We start from the raw sequence: 23,229 nt of genomic DNA on the forward strand, positions 1-23,229 counted from the left end.
CAAGAATCATTTTATATAATCTGATGTATCATTATAGATGAAACTACAGTATGTAGTAGGATACAAAGTGTGTCAAATTAGCACCCTCTTCACCAGTCTACATTAAAATATAGTTAGTTTATTAATCCTGTTTTTGTTTACAATTATGGTACAGGTGAATAAAAATAACAGAAAAAAATATTAAATATCAAATGCAAATAACAAACTGCTCCCTATATATACAGGGATGGGTCAAATGCAGAGAATAATTTCCCCACTGTGGGACTAATAAAGGAATGTTTCTTCTTTCTTTCTTTTCAAATGCACAATATACAATAAAATAGAATAATATTAAATTACCTAACTAAACAATAGTGCAAACAAATGCTCAAATTGTTTAATAGTCTATTATACACAATTAATGATTATTAATGATAGTGAATATATGTTTAAGAAATGCAGTATTTAAGGAATGGCAGCCCTTTTTGCACGAGTGTATTTTCATGTCAGAGGTTTGCTGTCATATAAGAACGTTGTCATGTAATGACTCCTCCAGGCCGTTAGGTGGAGGTGTGGCGGTGTGAGCGGTGTGCAATCGGATGTTGACAGGCCTGCTGCTGGGCTCGAGCTGAGGCACCTTGCGCTATCACGTTTCCAGAAGTCTCCACATTTTGCTAGAATCTTCCTGCGACTTCAGAAAGACTGTCCACATCCGCAGCAAATCCATGGCAACCGAAAGGCAAGACCAGCTCATCAAATTAATTCCCTTTTATTACTTTTTCATTAATTTGTTTCTCTGCGGCTGGTTTTAACGGTTGGTCTCTCCTTTGGTTTTAGCAGGTTCCCCGATATCTTCATTGACGAAGATCCACAGAAAGCTCTGGAGGTAAACATTAGCGCTAGCTAGCCATACACAAATACTGAAAATCAGGGGTCTCTATCTTATCACATTAACCTTAAAGTCTTCTGACTAGCTGTTTTACAGAGGGAATTGAGTGCGGTGTTATTAATGTTAAAGTTTCCGATGTTAGCACCGATTTTTACACTAACTAACGCTAGCTAAATAGCTAAGTTAGCTAACGTTTTCTGCTAGCATCACTTAGCAAGAAGAGCCGGTATTTATCACAACTTCACTTAACAATACCATTTCTATGTTAGCAGGACATGTATTGTGTTAGACTTGGCAACCATTACAAATGCAACACTTGGTCTTCACGTGTTATTACTAGTTAGATAACGCTGGTGATAAGCGTTCAGTTTTCTTAGATATGTCAGGCTGTCCTCATGGTATTCTGAAACATGTTTAATCGGAAGTCATTAACGAATTCTACCGTTATTTACTAGTTTGAATGACTTGTTAACACTCATTTACATGTCCTTCTAGTTATGTGGTCATTAATAAATGTATGAAGGAGCCTGCGTTATGATATCTCATTTATGCTACTTTCAAAAGTAGTTAGTGGTGTCAGTGTAGCGAACAGGAGATGGAACATGTCAGCCGGTGTCAGGTTTCTTTGTAGTGTTTCTACTTCCCCGTCATCATCACAACGCTAGCTGAATCGAAACAGTACTGTAAGATGTCCATTTAAAATCCACCTTTCTCATTGTAGGCACTTGATGAGGGCTTGCAAGGAGACTCCAACAACGCTGAGTGGTTTTGCCAGCGCGCCTACGCCCACATACTTCTCAAAAGCTACAGCTGTAAGTATGTGGACTACATGCATTGATGGACATGTTAGTCAGAACACAATAGCAAATGCATGATTTAGTTTTTTTCAGGAAATATAAATGTTTTCAAATTGTGTGTTGTTGCCTTTTTGGTAACTGCCCACAATAAATGAGTATAACGTTGTTTCTTGTGAGATCCTTGATTTAATAATCTGGTACCAGTCATATGAAGTTTCTAAGTGATACAGGCTGGATGAACGTATGTGTGTATGATAAACAAAGTGTTGTTTCCTCTTTTTTTTTGCAGGTGCTGTTGATGATGCCAAAAAAGCCCAGCAGCTAACACCCAGCCTTCCCCTTGCTTTCATGCGAACAGGGTGTGTACTATAATATGATCAAGGAAATGAGAGGAAATCTCACTTATTTTTTTGGTGCATGATCTCAACTGAAGCTCCTGTTTGTTAAGCAAAATCTGTAATATAAAGTTGTTTGATAAACACAAGTGGTTACATTTGACTTTTTCACAATCACATCTGTTATGAAAATGAAACACAATATTCCTGTTGCTGGAGTTAAAATCATATTAAGGCCGATGTCCATGAGAAGATCTTTTCTCTCCTACCAGCCCTAATGTTCATGTACAATAATTGTTGTAGTTATTCAACTTCTTTTAACAAGGTACCAAATTGTGTATGTCGTAGGAGGTCGCTTTTATTTTCTTATTACTTTATTAAGTATATGTGGCATGTTTTTGTCTCCCACCTGCAGAATAGCAGAATACCACCTGAACCACTATAAGTCAGCACATGCAGCTTTCACTCAGGGACAACAACTGGATGGTGAGTACAAACCTCCCATCATCCCACTCTCTATCAACTACTGTCTGCAGCACTGTGCTGTCTGTCTCACTCTCCTCGTTGAATACAAAGGGATGAACCTGTGTTTAGCTTTAAGGATAAAATGCAATACAGTATGAATTGTAAACATTACAATTTTATTAATTGCTCACACTGAGTTTATTTATTTTATTTATTTATTTACCTTTATTTAACCAGATGAGTCAATTGAGAACAGGTTCTCATTTACAGCAACAGGAGGCAATAAAACATGGAAACATCTCAATCAATCTCATACGAAGATTGAAAGTTGATGCGTGCAGTCTTCTTCTTCTTCACTGCCTTTGTTGGCTTATTTCTGCACATCTCTGTGTGTGTCACCACCACCTGCAGATCAGTGGAATAGCGCACGTGTTTTCTTTTGTGCGTGCACGAGATACACAAAATGAGAAAAAAACAGCTCCACAGTACTACTAGAATTAAAAAAGAAAGAAGAGAGGCTGTGTTTATTTAGAGCCTAAAGCATTACGCCTACATTTTTATTTATGATCACATGTCTTTATGGAATCAGTTAAGCAGGTAAAGCAAGAGTTATTTTTTTTTATTTATTTATTTTTTATTCCTGTGCATTTTACCTCCATATGACAACATGGTGTCGAGCCTGATGAACCTGAATGTTGGCTATACTACTGTAGCTGGTTTTTCAAGAGGAAGATAACAAAGTGGAAGCTTGTTTTGAGGAGAGGTTGTGCAAGGAGACCCGCCGTTGCCACTGTAGTATAAATGCATCTATAAAGGAGTACAAAGACAGCCAAATGGGGTTGAACTCATGGCAAACAACGTTATGCTACATTTATTCTACTGACTGGAATGGATTGTGGATCAGGAAAAGCTCATGTGATGGAACGCCAGAGCGGCGCGGACGCTCAGCTGTCGTATGACTGGAACCGCGTGCACGACCGCCTCAAGTCCACAGCTGTCTGCGGGACGCTGAAAGCGCGACTGAGGCTTCAGTAATTGATTAATCGTTTTGGTCCAGAAATGGTGAAAATGGGCTGAATAGGTTGATGGCTTTGCCGGTTTTCAGTTAAGTAACATCAGGCCACATGACGATGTTACAAAAGAGCTGTTGTGCACTTTGGGTTTAAAGACAATAAATATCCTGGACTGGGTTTGGCTCGAGGGACCACACCCAGATGTCAGACAACGATTAAACAATTTTAAATCTGCAGCTACAAGTGTTACTAAACGTCCAGATTACGAAATGTATCTTTCCACATTGCTCACATCTGTAGCCATTGTCAACCTAGACACTAATACCTCTGTTTCAATATCAGTTGTGACCAACATCTCATTAATGTCTCTTACTACAACTACAGTGTCTCTGTTCATCAAGCTGATGCTCCCCCAAAACATGAACAACAACACATGCATTCTCATTTCATTATATTTGTATATACTTTGTGTATTCAAATACATTTTGTATTTAACTCGTATTATTTTTAAGAACTTTAATTAAGCAGTTTTCAAATAGCTGGAACTGGCCAGCAGAGGGTGAACAATGATATGCTAAAGCAGGGGTCTTCAACGTTTTTCAGGCCAAGGACCCCCAAACTGATAGAGAGATGGAGCAGGGACCCCCGACTATATATATATTGTATAAAATTGTGTTTTATATTAAATGGGCCTAGTACCGTGTATAAACATACCTCTTTATTGTGCATTCAATACTAAGCTATTCAAATAATACACAGGTTCATATATTTAGAAACATACCTTGTCAGCTGATACCAAAGCCAACATCAACGTTGTCTGTCAATTGCATGATAATCATGTATACAAGCTATTCAAATTGATGTTTTCATTTTAAATGTGGAAACGAAAATGAGTGATGGCCTATTAGTGCCACTGCCATGCATAAACATACCTGTTATCTTGCATACAATATTGAGCTATTAAAATAATGGAAAGATTCATGTTTGGGGAAAAAAAAAAGATTTTTTATTTATTTATTTTTTGATTGTCTAATCAACCAAAAATTTCGCGCACCCCCTGGTGGTCGCGGACCCCCTGTTGAAGACCTCTGTGCTAAAGCAATGGCTGTAGCAGCGTTGCTGTCATCAAGGCGCATTAATTGATTTTAATGGTTATATTTTCACAGACATAACAGAACAAGCTATTTTATTTAAAAAAAGAAGACATGCTTTGAGTCTATTTTTGGAGCGTTGACCCTACATGGCTCTATTAGCCACTGAAGAAGTGGTCCGAACTAAAGCAGTGGGGTGGAAGAAAAGGATTTAAAAAGTCAAAAGAGAATCCATTTCTAAACAAATTCTCATTAAAACAGATTTTGCTTGTAAAATGTGGATCTCCTTTTGCATGCTGATATAACCGCTGGTTCAAACTTATTGAATGTATGACTTGAGCACTCTCTTGTGCCCGGTTCACACCAAACGCGTATTATTCGCACGAGTAGATTACATACAAAGTCCATGCACAGACGCGATGAGACTGGAGTGCGCCGATCGCGCGAGTGTGTGACGCTGTGGCGCGATAGCCTATCAGCGTTGAGATGCTCCCCCTGTCATCACTGTCGTCTGCCGTTGTTGAATCAGGAAACAAATACTGTAGCCGTCTGTGTTCAGCCAGAGCTCCACGATACCTCATATTAGTAGAGACCGGACCAAACTATGTGTATATGTACAAACAATGAATAGACGCTGCCGTATTTACGCCTAGATGACGTTATTTTGAGTGTTGATGGAGCTACAATGTTAGCATAGCCTAGCACCGATCGATCCGAGAACAAGTATTTTAAAAGTTATTTGCTTGTCATCTTGCGGAGAGAATTCAAACTTTTTACAAATCTGCATCATTCCATAGTTATTTCAACGTCCCCTTTTTGTCCGTTTATTGCCGTTAAATCGCAGGAAAATCTGTTTATTTTGTGTTCATACAGCTGTAGTAAAGCAGCCCACGTGTGGCTTGCTAGACACAGTGAATACAGCTCGATGACATCCACGGAGCTCCTCCGGATGATGTTATGAACCCAGACAAGACGGCGTTTAGACTTCCACAGCAAGTACTAAGCAGAAATAGAGGTTATTTCTTCCATGGTTGATGGTGGAAATATATGGCGTAAGTTAATAACTGCTTCCAGGGCAACAAGCCACACCCCCTCTACGGCGCGATTCACGCGAATGACCACAAATGGTCCCCGGCGTGTAATGCGGCGCGAGTGACGTTTGGTGTGAACGCAGCATTAGTCAAACCACTCCAGACTTCATTAACACCTCACTGATGCCGTCAAATGTTTACACTAGATCCTTTTATTGTAGTAACGTTTATTTTTTAACAAAACAAGGGAGAACATGTCTTCTCTTTTTGTGATTTCCACAGTTTCTGACACATCTTTTGAGATCTGGATCAAGCGGTGTGAGGAGATGATGGGAGGTAAGTAGATGAACTGAAACTTCTATAACGTCCATGTTTTAATGTTAATGTTAGAGCAGTATTTAGAGCTGACGTTGGTCTTAAATTGTAGATTCATGAGGATATTAAACAGTCTTCATTAAATCGTTTTATTGTATTTAAAATGTCCAAAGATGTTAAATATTGGTACACAATATGGCCTGTGGCGGTTTTAGTTAAAAAATAAATAGATAGTTTCAGACGTCCAGATCCATCACCAGTTGCAGTCTAACTTCTCTGTGCTATTTACTCGGAGCTATTAAACACTGAACTAAATGGCACAGCCAGCGAGCTGATGGGCCCATCTGATCAAACAAATGAGCTCGCACACATCCAATGAATCTACGGCACGAGTGTTTAGGCAGCGCTGCGCAGTCCAATAAAAGATGCATGCCGTGTCGGGCTGGTGTGTTTCTGTTTGCTGGTGATGCCCGGGCCCTCTGGATCATCTTGAGTAAACAAGAGCACCAGTTTTGACAAACACGCTTCACACCCGCATGCACGCGTTCTCCCGGGAGCGGCATGATTCATCAGAGTTAACGTTACTGATGTTTGAGAGGCCCCGATGAGACCCAACTCCTTCATAGGCCTGCTCACAGACGCCATGCGCGCACACACACACTCACACACACAGACAAATGCACACACACACACACACACGCACTCACTCACACACTCGCACACACACACAGACAAATGCACACCAGGGTGTATATCACCCCGTCCCCTAAAACTTGAAAGTACCCTACTTGCATCTGCTCACACTCACACCAGCAGCACAACTTTTTTTTCTTTCGGTGACGGTGTGTTTACCACCAACACACACACACACACACACACACACACACAGCACCTGGTTATTCCATCACATGTGGCACCCTGCTGGTTTAAAAACACACAAACTGTGACACACAGTCTTTTTCTCCAAACACACCCGCCCCTCCTCACCGTTTCAAACGCGACCTCATTAAGACGACTTTAACACTCCTCTCCTCATCTCATCGCTCTCTTCCCTCTCTGTGGTCTGTCTGTCTGTCTGTCTCTCTCTACACACTGACACACGCACACACAAATGACTTGGAGATATTCAGTCAAAGGCATTGTTAGACCTCCTGTCTGTCTGTCTCTCTCTCTTTCTCTTTCTCTCTGTCTCTCTGTCTGTCTGTCTGTCTGTCTGTCTGTCTGTCTGTCTCTCTCTCTCTCTCTCTCTCTCTCTCTCTAATGAAGTCATTGAATAATGTATGATAGCATGCTGGTAAACGGTGATCAGACCTGTTTGGGCTCAGAGGGCTTTTAATGGGCGTGGACGGACCAGTAAACAAACTGGTGGAGGATGGGAAAGCTTGTGGCGGGTTTGTACAGTCATGGAATTTGGAGTAGGCCGTTTTTTTCTTATGTTCGGCACCCTAGAAAGCCACTTAGCCAGGCACACCACCTCAGCCGCCTCCTCTCTCTGTTTCCCGGATACCCGACATCCAGAAACGACCTCATCTGTTTTTAGGACTTTTATGAATTTACATTGATTAGACAAAATTAATTTGTTCTCTAGCTTACGAGACAAAAAGTTTTTCTCTTGCTTTTTTTTCAGTTACATTTTTATCTATTTAATTAATCCTCTTCACCCCTCCACTTACGCAATATGAAGCTTTTTTTATGTCTTTGTCTTAATCCATTGCATTTTCACACAAAAGGAGCTTTACACACACACACAACCTTATCATAGTTATTTATTTATGTAGTCGTGATTCAAGTGTTTACAGTTGTCACTTTTATGTTAAAAGTGTTGCAAATCTACTTCTTCAATAAAGCACACCAGTCAACCTAAATCAAATAAAACAGAATTTCCCAGCAACAAAACAGTAATCGACATTTTGTGTATTAGTCCTGGTATGGAACAATCTGTCTACAAATGTGTGTTAAGTTCAAATGTGTGTTTCTATAGCTTGACCATCGTAGTTAAGAGATCAGAATTTGATTTAGGAAACTTGAGGGCGTGTTTTTAATGTTTCCACCTGCCACTCGCCCAAATTCTTCTTCTTCTCTTTCCAGAGCAGACGCAGATCGGCAGCGACAACGGGGTGAGTTTCTCTGCACGGCCACCAGGGGGCATTGTTGCTCTCAGCATCAGTAGAGATCATCAGCACTGTGTGTGCTCCTGTTCAAAGAACCGGAGCCTCACTAAGCTTCTTTTGTTGTTGTGTTTTCTCTCATTTTTCTCCTTCTGTTTCATCCCTCTGCCTTCTCGCCACGTCCTCCTCTCTAATTGTCATTCCGTCTCGGCGGCTGAATGACCGATCAGACACCAGCGGTTCCACCTGTGAAGTAAGTGCACAAATGTAAATACGCCATATCTCGCCATCTGTTTTATGTTTATTTTATTTATTACACCGCAGCAGCCCCATTCTTTACATCTGTGAAAGCAACGTGCACGGACGAGACATGTTAATGATGTGCAGAGTTTTATCATTTATGGTTCCTGGTTTTGTGAAGTTTTATATATATTCGTAATAGAAGTGGAGGAAATGGCAAAGGTCTTCACTCTTGTTAATCAGTGTTCTGTGTGTGTGTGTTCTTGCAGACATGACTGGTACCAAACGGAGTCTCAAGTCATCGTCACAGTCATGGCAAAAAATGTACCCAAGGATGGTGTGTGTGTCAACTTCATGGAAAAAGAGGTACAAACACACACTTAAGTGCAGTGTTGAAGTGAAGAGAGACGTGTGTGTGTGCGTGTGTGTGTGTGTGAGAGAGACAGAGATGGGTTAGCTGTTGGGTGTTTCCTCAGGGGGGCCCATTAGATGGGTCTCACACACGTACGCACACACACACACTCCCCTTGGAACCAACTATGCCTCCAGTGGTGCCTTGTTAACATTGCCCCCAAAGTACAGATCTAAGAACAATTTACCCTCCCCAGCTTCTCCAACCTCCTAATTGTCTGCAGATAGACGGCATAACTGATCTAGGATCAGCTGCAGAGCCCTCCAGGGACAACCATGTCTTTTTCTCTTCTCCTGTGCTTCTTTCCGCTTCTTTCCCTCTCTCAGAGGGGTGACTGCAGGGCACCCCAGGGAGCGGCATTGTCTTTCCTAATAGAATAACAAACTGAGTTTACCCCATTTCAAAAGAAATAGTTCACTCGCTCCGAATCCCACAGTCGCTTGTTAAGCTCCCTCTGTCTGTGGTGGGAAGTACAGATAAGTTCATATATTTTTTACTAGGTCAGTATATACAAAAGAAATTAAAGATGAAAGGCAGTGGTTCCACTTCTTTTCCCTGGTGACTGAGCATGCGGCAGCTGTATACCTACAGACGGCGCGGGGATTCAACTGGAAATGAATAATACGGCTTTGATAGTTTTGTGGAATTGCCCAAAAGCGACTTCGGCTAACTTTCCAAGCTTTTATCCCCGACGAACCACTTCTTACACACAACTGGTCCCAAAATCAGAAAGTCCTCTTTTAGGCTACATCCACACTACTCCGTTGATCTCCGTCCACACGGCGTTTCAGCATCGTTTTCTAAATGATCTCCGTCCACCCTAAAACAACTGAAAACGAATATCACGTGACTATTCACGTACACTGGGCGTGATGGTGCCGATGTAAACAGGAAGTAGATTGGTTGCTTGGTTTAAAAAAAATACGACAGAGTAATAAAGTAGTCTTTACTAATGAACGGTCGTGTTTGATACTTCAGGTCTTCTCTAAAATCTTCCTCTATGAACTCAAACAGACACATTTCGTGGAAAGTTTTATTTTTCAGACTTAGTCTTTATCTCTCTCTCACATTTACTTTAAAATCAACACTTACACATGAAGGTTTACTAGATTATGGGTCATAAATGTGGTCAACACACATCTCTCACTCGTTCCCTCTCGGTTTCGTTGTTGTTCTGACTCGTAGCTCTGCTGGGGGCTGAAGTCTGTCGTACTGGAGAGCAATTCATGTTTTGTTCCTTTATAGTTTATCTGTGGACTTCACAATAGTTGTGCAGAACAAAATAAGCATTAATAAGAAAAGGAAAGTCCTCCGTTTTGTGTCCATCACTTTCCCTAAAGCCGCTAACCGTGACTTCAGACGTCCGCTCCGTAGGTCTGATAACGCTGCTGGTCGCTAATCTCACCATTAACAGCTGCTTCCTCCGTAATAAGGCAGACTTTAACTGAACAACAGCTGCTGGTAAAGACAACAAGGTCAGCAACACCTGTAATCAGTTGTCCATGTAAAATTAACATGGTAGTCAATCGGTAATCAATGTTATTGTTTGTGAGCTTCCGGTAAAGGGTCACGTGATTGGTGAGTGACGAATCAGGGAAGGACACGTCGTGACTGCTAAGAACCAATCAAGTAGCGAACGCGGGTGTGGGCGTCATCTTTCCTAAATGTATCTGTTTTCAACCGTCCACACGAAGACGCAGCCCCGGAGTTTTCAAACGTATCCGTCCTCGGGAGCCTTTTTCAAACTCAGTGTAAACGTAGCAAAACATATTCGTTTTCAAATGGAAACGGAGTAATGTGGACGTGGCCTTAGTGAGGCGGTAGGTGTTGATTTTGCAAACGATTACAAGTCCAAGTGACGTACTGCTGAGATGAGATGATAACCGCTGAGTTATTCTGCTTTAGTGCTTTTCTATACGAAGGCAGCTTTTGCCAAGAAGGGATTTGAAGATTTGGGCCCCAGCCTGTGTCCACATCCCTCTAAACCAACAAGCCACCCACTCACCCACCCACCCAGTCCTGGTGAGTGACAGGCTGTTAGGAGCTGTCTGACCCCCCCCATCACTGGTCACTCTGTGGCTGAAGGGGACAGGGCGAGAGAGGATACTCCTGGCCGACAAACCAGCCTCATCAGATGATTATTCTCGTGGACAAGCTGACAACGCCCCCCCCCCCCCCCCCCCCCCCACCACACACACACACACACTCCTTTTCTATCTTTTTCTTTGGTGTGTTTTCTAAAAGCTGCTGTTAAGTCAAATGAAAATATTGATGCTACAATTTCAACTCGGGAATTAAATTCTGAACAGAAATGGCAGGTCTTAAGGTATGATTTACCTCATCGCCTAATGTCTGCTGTCTGTGGTCTCCTCAGCTCTCTGCCACGATTCAGCTGGCGTCGGGGGAGAACTACAGCCTGGACCTCCACCTGCTGTTCCCCATCGTCCCTCAACAGAGCAACTTCAAGATCCTCACCACCAAGGTATCCCAGTCACTCTGACTTTAGCTGCTCCAGTAAGTGTGCCGGTGAAACTTCCTCCATCAACAGGGAGTCCACTTTTTAGGAAGGAAATGGCATATTTAACATTTTGGCATACGTTTTTGATGAGTTGACACGTTTCTGACAGGTTTAACAGACATTAATGCTGTGCCAGTTGACTTGCTCGTGAAGCAGAAACAAACCGTCGGACCCGCACGCTTTCAATTACACCTGTTCTGTTTAATGGTCCATTGTGCACTAAAAGGCACATCGAGGCTTCTCTGATGTTGGAGCACACGGGACAGAAAAAGAACAACCTGCTGCCTTTTGTTCTTTTGTCCTTTCTCGGGTCACAGTGACCACGACGGAGTAAGTTGAGATGATAAAATGTTCTCAAAATAAGCAGTTGGATGCTACCAGGATACAACTGGTCATGTCTGGAATATCTGGGGTTTCAATATTTTTATGCCTCAACGTAATATTGTTATGCGGCATAAATGTTTTGGGATTCAGTTTATTCTCTAGAACACCTGGAGGCAATTTGTTCAATTTTGGCACAAAGGTCCACTTGGACTCACAGATGAACCGATTTAGAATTTGGAGGTCAAAGGTCACTCTGACCTCCCAAAACACGTATTTGGCCATAACTCAATAATTCCTATGCTAATTATGACAATATCACAGAAGTGTCTAAAAGGATCAAATGATGACGTGATGATATTTTGGACAGACATGGATGTGAACTGCAACCGGACCGATTGGCGGAGGCGGTGACTAGTTAATAATGTACCAGGTTACAATTCACAGCACTAGTTCTCTTAAGAATTTCCTTCATAACCACGCTTTGGTTTTGTAACTCAAATATTCCTAATCAAATCAATTGAATCAGTTGGAGTCGATGTGGGAAATCCGTGGCAGTCTCCCGCCCTGTGAGATGGTGGTTTTCAGATGTTTTTCTCCACACCAGCCACAGCTGCAGTGGAACAGAAAACTGTTTACCGCTTTACAACTTCTTCTTTTTTTTTCGAAACTGAAAAACATAAACAAGCATGGAAGAAACAACATTTTTAGGTCATGGAAGCACTCCAGCTAAGTTTTTTTGAAGACGAAAAGTTGTTGAATTCGACTCCGAGACGGTGAGGACACCGCATGTAGCCTTTCCATCCCAGTGGAGACACTCAGCAGTAGAGCAGCAGACTGTTAAACATGTTTTATGTCCCTGTAAAGACAATGAGATGCAGTAATGTCACACACTGGAGGAATGCGCTGCACTCTAAATATGCTTCTAGTCTCTGAACAGTAATTTTGCCCGATAGCGACACGACATTATCTCTGTGTATTAAGGCTTTTATTGTCTTAATAGCTGATCATTAATTATTCTTTTGTGTCTTCCTTAAAAATGTTAATGACTCAAATGCTGTCAGATAGGGAAGACGGCAAAGAAGAAAAGCATGCAGATGGTAATTTAAGCAGCTCACCGAAATTGACAGATCGTTACCACTCTGAGATTAACATCTTAAATGTCTTTAATAATTTAAAGCAGCCTAAAGTAGGCTGTCGCTACCTATAATTCCTTAATGCCGGCTAAGCTCACTGTAGCTGGAGTAGAAATGGAGAAAAAATCCAATCCGGCTGTATACAGTGTGGCTCCTGTGGGGACGTTCGCGGAGTTCATCTGAACAGGAGATTCACACAAATCCGCACTCCTACACACACACACACACACACACACACACACAGATTTATCAGGGCTGTACTCAGTAAGAGTTCCTCAGCCCCGTTAAAGGTGATTATGGGCCTAATAAGTAGGAAGGGCATTTTTTACTATCGACTAATTAGTGTGCATTATAGAGGAAGTGGGCTAACGAGTGTGCTGATTCAGGGTTTAGGCCACTGTCAGCTTTTTTTTAGCCTGCAGATCAAGCCTGTGTGATTTGTTTTGATTGTTTTTTGTTTTTTTTTATCATTAAGGAGAAAGAAATCGTCTTTTAGGCGATTGATCGCTCCGGTCTTGCCAATACAAGTGCAACGTATAGCTCTGCTCTCTTCCATGGGGATGCTGTTTATTCCTAAGAACTGTTGTTCTGATGTCACACTTTATTTCGGACGGCATCTTCCAAAGTAGCTTGAGTTGTATCCGATTGCAAGTAACTCAACGAAAAAGTAAAGTATGCTTTGTTAAAGATAATTAACCATTTATTGGCTCTTCACACAGGTTGTCTACTTTATATTCTGTATTGTCTATCATCTAAAGCAGACATTTTGACAACATTAGGGCAGATTTACTAAGAAAACTCAAATGCGAGCTGCAGTTTTCGATGCTTTTGTTGCTTCAGCTGCATATATTTAACTCCTCGTTCACTGAAGGAACGCAGCAGCGGCACCACTGACGCCCTTCTTTCCGTAGGCTTGCGCGGCACACCCACGTCTTGTTGTCGCGGTGGCGGGCAAAGCTTTTGCTGCGATGTGCGATGAACCCAGCGGGCAGCGCAGCGCCATCTGTGTGAGCGCCGCTGAAGGCAGCGTCTCATAATGTATTCACTTCCTGGACTTGACCCCGGGACTGCCCTCCAGATGCAGTTCATCCGCGGGAGTCTGGGAAATAAATGATAATTCAGTGATGCCGACTCCACGAAGTTGACTTCGACCAAAGTTGAATCCCACATGAGAAGAAAAAGTGTATTGCTCATAAAATGATGATATAGCAATGTCTAGTAGCAGTTATGGCCGACCTTTATGGAAATGAAAAAGAGATGCAGTGAGACGAACCAAATTTACACAAGCCACCTACACGAGTCGAGCGGATTGGAGATGATATTGATACAGCCGGTGTGTCTCTTGGATGCTGAGGTAAATGAGTGAAATAAATGTCTTACGCGTTATATAAATCTCATCTCAAAAGACAGAACAGTGCATTCTGTAACAGGCTCACTGTCGTGATTTTTAAACAGCCGCAGAAACTTCAGTGAATTCGACCTTTGGGCTTTTAAAACTATAAAACAAGAGTCGTGTTTTTGTTGAACAATAGGTTTCAACAGTCTGTCATATTCAAACCTGGAAGAATGGATTTATTTTGGCCACTTCAGGGCAGCGGAAATAAGTTGTGAGCACAACATCGACATGTCGTTACCAACTGAACGCAAGTCCGATGCCATTAGCTCCGGTTTTTGGTCTCCAGCAGCTCCTGAGGTAGATGTCTGGCCACTGTGTTCACCAGCTAAAGGCTAGAGGCGTTGAGCAGGTAGTGGGGTACAGTGGGGGTTTTTTAAGATCTTAAATTCTTGGCTTCTTTTGTAAAATGGGGGGAAAATAAACTTTTGTTAAAAAAACAAATCAGTATTTCTAAGTAATATAAAAAAAAATAAGAGTATTGTTGGCAGTAGTACCAAAACCCAATATCATTCTAACAATCCCCAGCCCTATATATTATTATTATTATTATATATATTTTATTATTAGATCTATATTTGCGTAACAAAACAAGGGTTTACATCAACAGCCTGAAGAGAAATACGATGGTATCAACAGCCACAAACCAGCCCAGGCCACAGAGCCTCTGAAAGCAACGAGGACATTTATTCTAGTTTATTTCCCAGCGAGGCCGCGGGGGAATGAAAGGGCCGAGCATGATCACAGGTGGTGGACGTATATACGCTGCATGGTGCCACGGCAGCAAAAACAATAGATCATTACATAACCTGACATATATATCGTGTGCATTATATCCACCGGCTACACGTTGCCGAGTGGAGACTGACCTGCAAACTGCCCCCTCTCAAAATAAAAATAAAAAAAACTCACTTTTCCATGGCAACAGCAGAGACTGCATACCAGAGGTGCACATGGGTTGCAGCTTAAACAAGGGCTCAGTCTTCCAGAGACCACAGCTGAAGATGGTCTTGCACTTTTCACTCGTCTCACTCTGCGGTGTCTTTCGCTTTTTTTTTTTTTTTTTTACCTCTTTCTTCCTCATTTATGGTCTTTGCCTCTCCCTGCCCTGTCACAGACACACACACCTTCTATCTGCCTTTCTCTCTGTCTTGCGTACATACACACACACACACACACACACACACACACATACCTCTACCTCTCTTGGATAACGAGAAAGAGTGTGTTCAAAACCTCCCCCTCTCCCACAAAGCCCTGCCTGTTCCCTGGTCCACTGGGCTCCTCCGGTACACATGGCCCCTGCACTCACTCACTCTCTCTCACACACACACACACACACACACAACGGAGCTCATAAGCCCTCATTGGCAGCATTCAAATGTTCAAGACGGCATAACGGCACCTCAAAACTCCACAGGTGAAACGTGTGTGCACACGTGCTCGGCAAATGTGAGAGCCCCACTGTAAACTCAGCCTGCTTTCTCAATGCGCTTCTCATTTAAATGTTTTGGAGCCGTTTCATTTTTCTGAAGCCAAGGAGCCACTGGGGGGGGGGGGGGAGAGATTCAAATGAACATCAGCGAATCAAGTTTCCCCCCCCAGATTGGCATGCGTCCCTAATGAGCGTTTGGAAGAGAAAAAAGCAGCATTGCCCTCAGAGCTGTTGATTCCAAACCACTGTCGGCCTGTCTGTCTCTGTAATAGGCTGCCCTGCACTCTTCGCTCCACAATGTTTACGCTTCATCTCCTCGCTGTCTTTAAAGACAACTTAGCAGGGGGAGGCTAAGCCAGGCTTGAGTGTGCAAGCACGTACACACACGCACGCACATACAAATACAGAGGCTGAACAGTAATCTCTCAACACACTTGTGCCATTTACACAAAGTATTTGCAGTGTGTGTGTGTGAGTGTGTGTGTGAGCGTCGTCTGTAGCACATCATCGTCAGAGCGACCTCCTCCTGTCCTCCACCACGACAGACATTCCAACCGCAGGGGTCACCGCGACAACGGGGAGCCAATTACACACCAGTGTGTTTGATCAGAACAGACGGCTGCCGCGCACACATGCACACACACACACTCGGATGCGCGCACGTACGAGCACACTCGACGCAATTTGGGATCCACACTCGCTCGTTCACTCACTTCCAAACTCATCTCCTTTTGGCAAATAGCAAAAGTGGCGTCTCCGCTCTTTAATTTCCACGCCTGTCAACGTCTAAGAATGTTTATATTTATTTCATTTATGCGTCTTTCTTGCCGAGTTTGTTTTGAAATCCGCGGGGATCTGAAGAAAGAGGGAGACGATGCTGGGTGAGGGGAGGGGAGGGGGGGTGAAATGGTGACAAACGACACGAGACCCCAGTGCCCTTCTGTAAATAGCATGTGTGTGTCCACATGTGTGTGTGTGTGTGTAGTGCAGTATTGTATTGTCCAGCCCAAGGGTCCTGTGGGTGGTGGCCCCCGAATGTGGCTGTGCTGTCACATCCCTTTACGAGCCATCTTTTCGCCTGTCACACACACACACACACAGAGAGACACACACACGCGGCGCCTGGCCTGCCATGTCCCTTAGAAGCCAGGAAGCACAGATGTGGCAGCAGATTAATGTTGTATGGCCCAGGAGCACGCAGAGAAGCACACACACGGGGGGCCGCGGCTCGAGTCCTGCTGCACTTCACACGACAGACATTAAACACAATTTGTGGCACCTGCAAAGCTGGATGGTCATTTTAAGACATTTCATTTCCTCGGTCTACTGCTTCTGTTCTGAAACCTCTATGATCATAAACAGATCCATTTAAAACCGCACCCGATTGAGCCGGTCTCAAGTTGCCATTTGAGGAACCGCAGGTTTTGGCACCGATTGATTGGATTTTGATGTAAAAAAATAAAATCGAGAAAATAGATATTTTTTTGTTCTTTCTTTTGTCATATGTTTTCAAATAGGTGCGTAGTATAACTAGGAATGTGATCTAAACGGGTTGAAAAGGCATTTTTCCTTTCTTGTCATCTCCACTTAAATGTGTAACTGCTCAGCCACAAGATAAACAAAAATAATAATTAAAAGACATAAGATCTAAAGAAATCCAACCCTGCATAATCAGAATCACAAGCGCTGCTGCAAAGGCCGCGTTAGCTTGATCGCCAAGTATCTGTCAGCCATTAGAGCAGGTTGGCAAATCAGCACTTTGATACATACTGAAGTCTGGAAAGCACCACGAGACCCCTAACCGAGCTCAAAGGAGCCTCTGTGCCCAGATCGCAGGTGCATCTGTCAAAGAAACCAAAAAATGATTTAACATGCCGAGAGGAGCCGTCTCCAAAATCGATTGAAATCAGTTTATCAAACACCAACAGTCACAACTGATGAAGAGGGTTTAATAAATCAACATAATAACTATATTCGGAAGCCGGAAACAGAGAATGTTAAAAATATCGATTTTATCGGTTTTTAAAATATGAACTTTATTGATTAATCATCTATCGTTGGCAGGGCCAGCCAGATTAGACTCGGATAAATGAATCATTAAGTTGCATTTTTGTTGCAACCATCAGCCAATTAACCATTTGATTCAGCGCCATAGTTGTCGAGTTATTGACCCAGTTGATCCAAACTGCTGAATGTGCTGTAAGACCAAAAAACGTTGCTTCCTGCTCGCTGTTAGCGGTGCGTACCGAAATTCACCTCGGACCCGTTGGTTAACTCTGCACTCAACATTTGTATGCACACGGGCTTGTACCCTTTTTTCTTTTTAGAATTTTGATTCAAGGACCAGATATGTGTTGTACAACGGGAGCTCGTCTTTTGTGTTAATGATTCAGCCAAGAGGGTTTCATGCAAATCCAAGCTTTTGAAGTGCTGCAACAGATGGAGACCCAACATCGTCTATGCATGAAACCAATTCAATGAACGAGGGTTACCTCCCAGAACCCCCGGACGCCCGAAATAACTTCCCCCACCTCAGAACTCTGGGGGGGCTGACTAATATGACACAGCTCTGCAGCATTCAATCCTTTTTCATCTCCTCCCATGTATGTACAGTAATGCTTACTGTAGAGACCGGGTTACGCTCAAAAGATCTAGTTCCTACAACGTGCCGTTCGACCTCATCGGAAGACAAAAATGTTCACGACTCATCCAAACGGCCACATTTGAGATCGGGTTGAAACGAGGGCCAAGGCGTGATGAATAATTTAAATATGGGCAATATATATATATATAACGACTCGCATTTACATGCGGTCTCTCCCACAACCAGCTTCCTTTCTCACCTCCTCACACCTTGTTAATCACAGCTTGTGTGTGTGTGTGTGTGTGTGTGTGTGTGTGTGTGTGTGTGTGTGTGTGTGTGTGTGTGTGTGTGTGTGTGTGTGTGTGTGTGTGTGTGTGCGTGTGCGTGCCAAATTGTCGGGCACAACCCCCCCCCCCCCCCCTGCAAATTCTGATGTCGGAAAAGATTACCTCAAAGCATCAGATCGTATGCACAAACTCTCCAAAAAGCTGGGTGACACAGACATTTTGAAGGATGAGTATGAATTATTTGGGCGGCGACCTGTATTTGTCGGCAGAGATCTTTTTTTAGTCTCGGCCGCCTTTGCAGGTGAGCCCACAAAAAAAAAAGTTAATTTCGGACACCGTGCAGATGCCTAGAGAGAGAGAGAGAGGCAACTTTTTTTTTATGCGGGGCAGAAAGTGCTGACACGCACCCAAGCGATCCATCAGTGTGCCACCGCTCGCGCCGGCTCATCACCTCGCCGGAGAAGGCGGCAGCGATGGTGCCGTCTCAATCTTCTCTCTCTCTCTCCCTCTCTCTCTCCCCCTCCTCATCTCCGGCCTCGTCTTCCTCCTCCCCTCTTGGCACCCTCATAAATGAATCATCACATCGCCCAGCAGAGCAGAAATGTTCCTTAATTGCACCGACATCACCAGCGCTGTCTTTCACATGCGCACATATCAAACGCACATGCATGGCATTAATGGGTGGGGGGGGGGGGGGGTGGTTCGCGTGTCTCGCTGGTATGTGCCCTGTCAATGCGGCTCAGTATTACAAGCGTGTTTCCATGTCCTCTCTCCCCTCATTGTTTTCCTCCGCTCCCATGTTCTCCCGGTGTAATGATTTGGATCAGATGCTGCTGTGTGGAATTAGGATCTCTCCCCCTCTCTCTCTCTCTCTCTCCCTCCCTCCCGCCCGCCCGCTCCGTCTCTCACACTGGCCCTCTGGCTGACAGGCATCTCGTTAGTGCAGTATGTCTGTCAGTGAGGTTCGAGATTGAGCTGTGCCCCCGCATATCCCTGATGACTCTCTCACACACACACACACACTCACTCACTCGCAGGATGAGTTGACGACGAGCTCTGAGCAGACAGCCTCTCTGGCCTCAGTAATGATCTGATGTCCTGTACTTTGAGGGTGTCACTTTAATGGAAGTGTTATTTTTGTCCCGCGCAACACAGACTATCATTTTGTTATCTCCCTTATTCCCTCTTCTTCTTCTTCTTCTTCATCAGGTGGAGTTCAAGTTGAAGAAGACAGATGCCATGAGATGGGAGAAGCTGGAGGGAGAGGGACAGGAGTCCAACATCAAACACTTCGATCCAAGTCAGTCCACGGCCTCTGCATTTACACTCTTTCCCCCTCAACTATCCTCCTGTCTCTGCTCTCATCTCTCTGCTGCTGCTCCTCGGTCACCCTCTTCTTATCTCTCTCGCTCTCTCTCTCTCTCTCTCTCGTTCGCTCTCTCTGCAAAGATCAATATGAGCTCCTGTGTTTGTCTGTTCTGCACTTAAATGAGAGTGGGCAGTCGAGCCCTGCTAGAGTCTTTCATTAGTCTGACGGCGAAAGTATACAGGGAGAGGGAAAGGTATGACAGCAGAATATGACTCAGTATTTTAGCCCACACGTTGCCATTACTGACAGGATTAATTACTTATGTAAGTGTGTGTGTGTGTGTGTGTGTGTGTGTGGAAGGGCGAGTAAAAGTTAAGTGGGCAGCCAAACCATCCTTTCCATGCAACCAGCTCAGCTTATAGCTCGGACTACTGTTACATTTAAACATGATTTTTGACATCTGATTTTATGGGATCACATTGCCGCATGTCCACACTTGGCCTGAATGTGTCTGCTGTGTGTGTGTCTGGCGCTGTATTTATGTAAATCTGCGTCTGGATTACTCTTCCCGCTCTCCATCTCTTGTTGGGATTACAGTGGGCGTAATGCATCCTGAAAATATAGAAATCAAATCACAATGTCATCCTTCAGAGTCTGAAGATTCAGTTAAAACGTCTCTGGGTGATTTCGAGGATAGAAGTCGAGGTATTAAACTGCACACAGTTAAAATCTCAATGAACCTGTTTGTTTTCAGTGTGATTGAAGAGCTCTGCTTACCGTCTCATCAAACACCCTCTCATGGTTTGAAATCCCTCTGAAATCCTAATTGAAACTACACGAGCTGTAGCCTGACATTTTGTTTCCCCCTTCTCCATCAGATCAGTACCCTTCGTCCCACTCTGCCTGCAACTGGGACAAGGTGATGGTGGACCTCGGTGAGGAGGAGAAAACCGAGAAGCTGGAGGGAGACGCGGCGCTCAACAAGCTCTTCCAGCAGATCTACTGCGACGGCACGGACGAGGTCAAGCGAGCCATGAACAAGTCCTTTGTAAGTATCGCGCTTCAGTGACGAGTCTGTTTAGCCCTCCCCCGTGGGCTACGGGTCATGCTAACTTTGCGCTATCCACCTCCGTAATAGAGATTCGGGAACTCCAGCAGAACTACTTGCATTGGGGCAAAGCAGCGTTGGCCTCCTAAAGCTTCCAAAATAAACTTACATTTTACAAAGTTTTAAACACTCCAACCTGAGCAACTCAGAAATAAGCCCCAAGGAAAGAAGGACGGAGACCACATCTATTATGCTAATATGCTAACATTCTCATGCTCACCATCTTAGTTCCAGCATCCTAGCGTGCTAACATTTGCTAATTAGCACTAAACACAGAGTACAGCTGAGGCTGATGGCAATGTCATTAGTTTTGCAGGTATCCATAAAATATTCAACAAATTGATGTTTTGCCCTGAGTTCATCCGTGTGAGAAGCACATTCCATGGCGATCCCTCCGATTGTTGTCAAGACTTTTCTATCCGCACCGTCGATGTCAATCTCACGGTGGTGCTCAAAGAAAAGTCAGGGGATCGTCGAAGTCGGCAGACTTCGTCCTCCGGGGGGAACACGAGTGTCTGCGCATCACTTCATGGCGATCCATCCAATAGCTGTCGAGATATTTCCGTCTAGACCAAAGTGGTCGAAAGACCGACATTGCCATCCATAAACGAACGATGTCCTGAAAGGCTTTGGTTGCTTCGTAGGGGCTGTAAACCTGTTTGAGTGTATGGAGGTCTGGAATCCAACACATGTAGTGTGGACTGATTATCTAGTTAACGAGCTTCCTTTAGAGTGCATTTATGTGTACAGAAGGATGTGCGCTTGATGATTACGAGTAGATGTTGATTGATGATGATGGGGGTGGGGGGACAATCAGCATTCTGGGTTACTAACGATCTGATCTCCCGATGCTGGAGTACAATGCTACACTTACAAAAAGGATTCGCTGTCATTCCCTACACGCAGCCTAAAGCTGGCCGTGTTTAAACATTCATCTCTGCGTTTGGTTCAAACGACCCCGAGCTGAAGACCTCGAGGAGAATAAAGGTCATCTTCTGTGCAAATCAGCCTTTTTGGATTATTTGACTTTCACAGTTTATTGTGGAATAACGAGAAAATGAAAAATGAGTTGCTGGTGAGAACTTCAACCTTGTTCATCAATACTTGTCGTGTGTCGGGGCTCGTTTGAGCCGCTTCAATCAGAGAGAAGGTGTTGCAATAACTCCTGCATTGTCTCCCCCCCACCCCCCATCCCTTGTGCAGATGGAGTCCGGCGGCACAGTCCTGAGCACCAACTGGGTGGATGTGGGCAAGAGAAAAGTGGAGATGAACCCACCGGAGGACGTGGAGTTCAAGAAGTACTGAGCACTTAGCGCCCCCCCCTCCCCCTCTTTCTTCTCATTTATCCGTCTGAACTCCAGCAGGAGTGCTCGTTGCCCTGCAGGCTCCGTGACCGCGCTCTTCTTCCTCCTCTTCCCGACCCCTCAGTTGTGCTGTTGCTCGCCAAGTGCAGGGAGACTCGGTGTTCCCACTTTCACTCGACCCCCCCCCCCCCATGGCCCACGCTATGCAATAACTTGCTACCCGATGCTGTCGGTTCATTTGACCCATCTGTTGAACAGATTGATTTACATATCTGATTTTAAAGGCCAACGGGCTATAAAGGGAAGTCTGGATTAAAGTTGTGACTGACGGAGCTTTCAGATCATTTCCTCTCCTCTGCCTCCTTTGCTTTTCTCAATAAACGCCCACAAGCCTTTCTATTTCAGGGGCCTTTCATGACTTCCTATTATCAGCACTTGTATAAAAATGTAAAGTTGTTAAAAAATAAGAACCGGTTGAGATGTTTAACTGGTAGCTATGATTGCTTTTCTCGGCTCATGCAGCTTCTTTTTTTTTTTTTCCTGTACGCTCGGTAAAAAAAAAAGTCAACAGCAGTCCTTTGCAGACTGGCTTCTCTGGAATGTGTGTGGCGTGTCAGCCAGCGGCTTAGCACCGGTCGTTCCCTCAGTGTGATTCAAGCTTCGGTGTAAATAAAAGATTTGTTGTTTGGCTCACAAACTTTGTCTCGTGTTTTATGGTCCGTTGTCTCTGGAAACTGCTTAGGACGGGTTGGAAAGGTAGGAAGGGATCCACCAGATGGAGGAGAAAGAAAAAAACAAAACAGCAATACATTATGACGGAGAGCCTTGCTCTGTGATTATGTGCTGGGAGCAATGAAATGTGGCATCACTGATATGAGCGCGGGGCGGTTCAGATATGGCTTACAGCTTGAGGGTCGCGGTTTACGTACTCGATTGGTATCAAGACGACGGGGAGAAGCCCCCGAGCTGATTGGCCAGCAGGCGAGGATGCGGCCCTGAGGTGGAGTGGTGATCTTCCACACGGAGATCACCCCCCCCCCCCCCCCGCACCTTCTCCTACCACTTATATGCTGCAGCTGTAACAGTGAGGGGGCGTCCTGCCGCGGCAAGAGAGCATTAATATGGATCAGCCTCCGAACCGCATCATCAAGCCTCTCAC

General features: G+C 44.1%; 1 protein-coding gene across 2 annotated transcripts; it reads left to right on the forward strand.

The window, feature by feature from the left end:
• Positions 1-577: 577 nt before the first annotated feature.
• sugt1 (SGT1 homolog, MIS12 kinetochore complex assembly cochaperone) lies at positions 578-22,767 on the forward strand. 2 transcript variants are annotated; one of them, XM_076097657.1, is made up of 13 exons: positions 578-718; positions 817-865; positions 1,590-1,680; positions 1,955-2,024; positions 2,416-2,486; positions 5,883-5,936; positions 8,004-8,032; positions 8,254-8,276; positions 8,533-8,629; positions 11,050-11,157; positions 19,559-19,649; positions 20,537-20,706; positions 21,970-22,767. In XM_076097657.1, exons 1-13 carry the CDS (start codon positions 705-707, stop codon positions 22,069-22,071), a joined length of 969 nt encoding a protein of 322 aa, XP_075953772.1. In that variant the 5' UTR covers positions 578-704; the 3' UTR covers positions 22,072-22,767. The 2 variants fall into 2 exon arrangements, with proteins under 2 accessions (XP_075953772.1, XP_075953773.1); XM_076097658.1 differs by having other exon boundaries at positions 601-718; positions 820-865.
• Positions 22,768-23,229: the final 462 nt, after the last annotated feature.

This window comes from Anarhichas minor, unplaced genomic scaffold, assembly GCF_050575085.1.
Source record: "Anarhichas minor isolate MPS153535 unplaced genomic scaffold, ASM5057508v1 ptg000024l, whole genome shotgun sequence".
Classification (NCBI taxonomy): domain Eukaryota; kingdom Metazoa; phylum Chordata; class Actinopteri; order Perciformes; family Anarhichadidae; genus Anarhichas; species Anarhichas minor.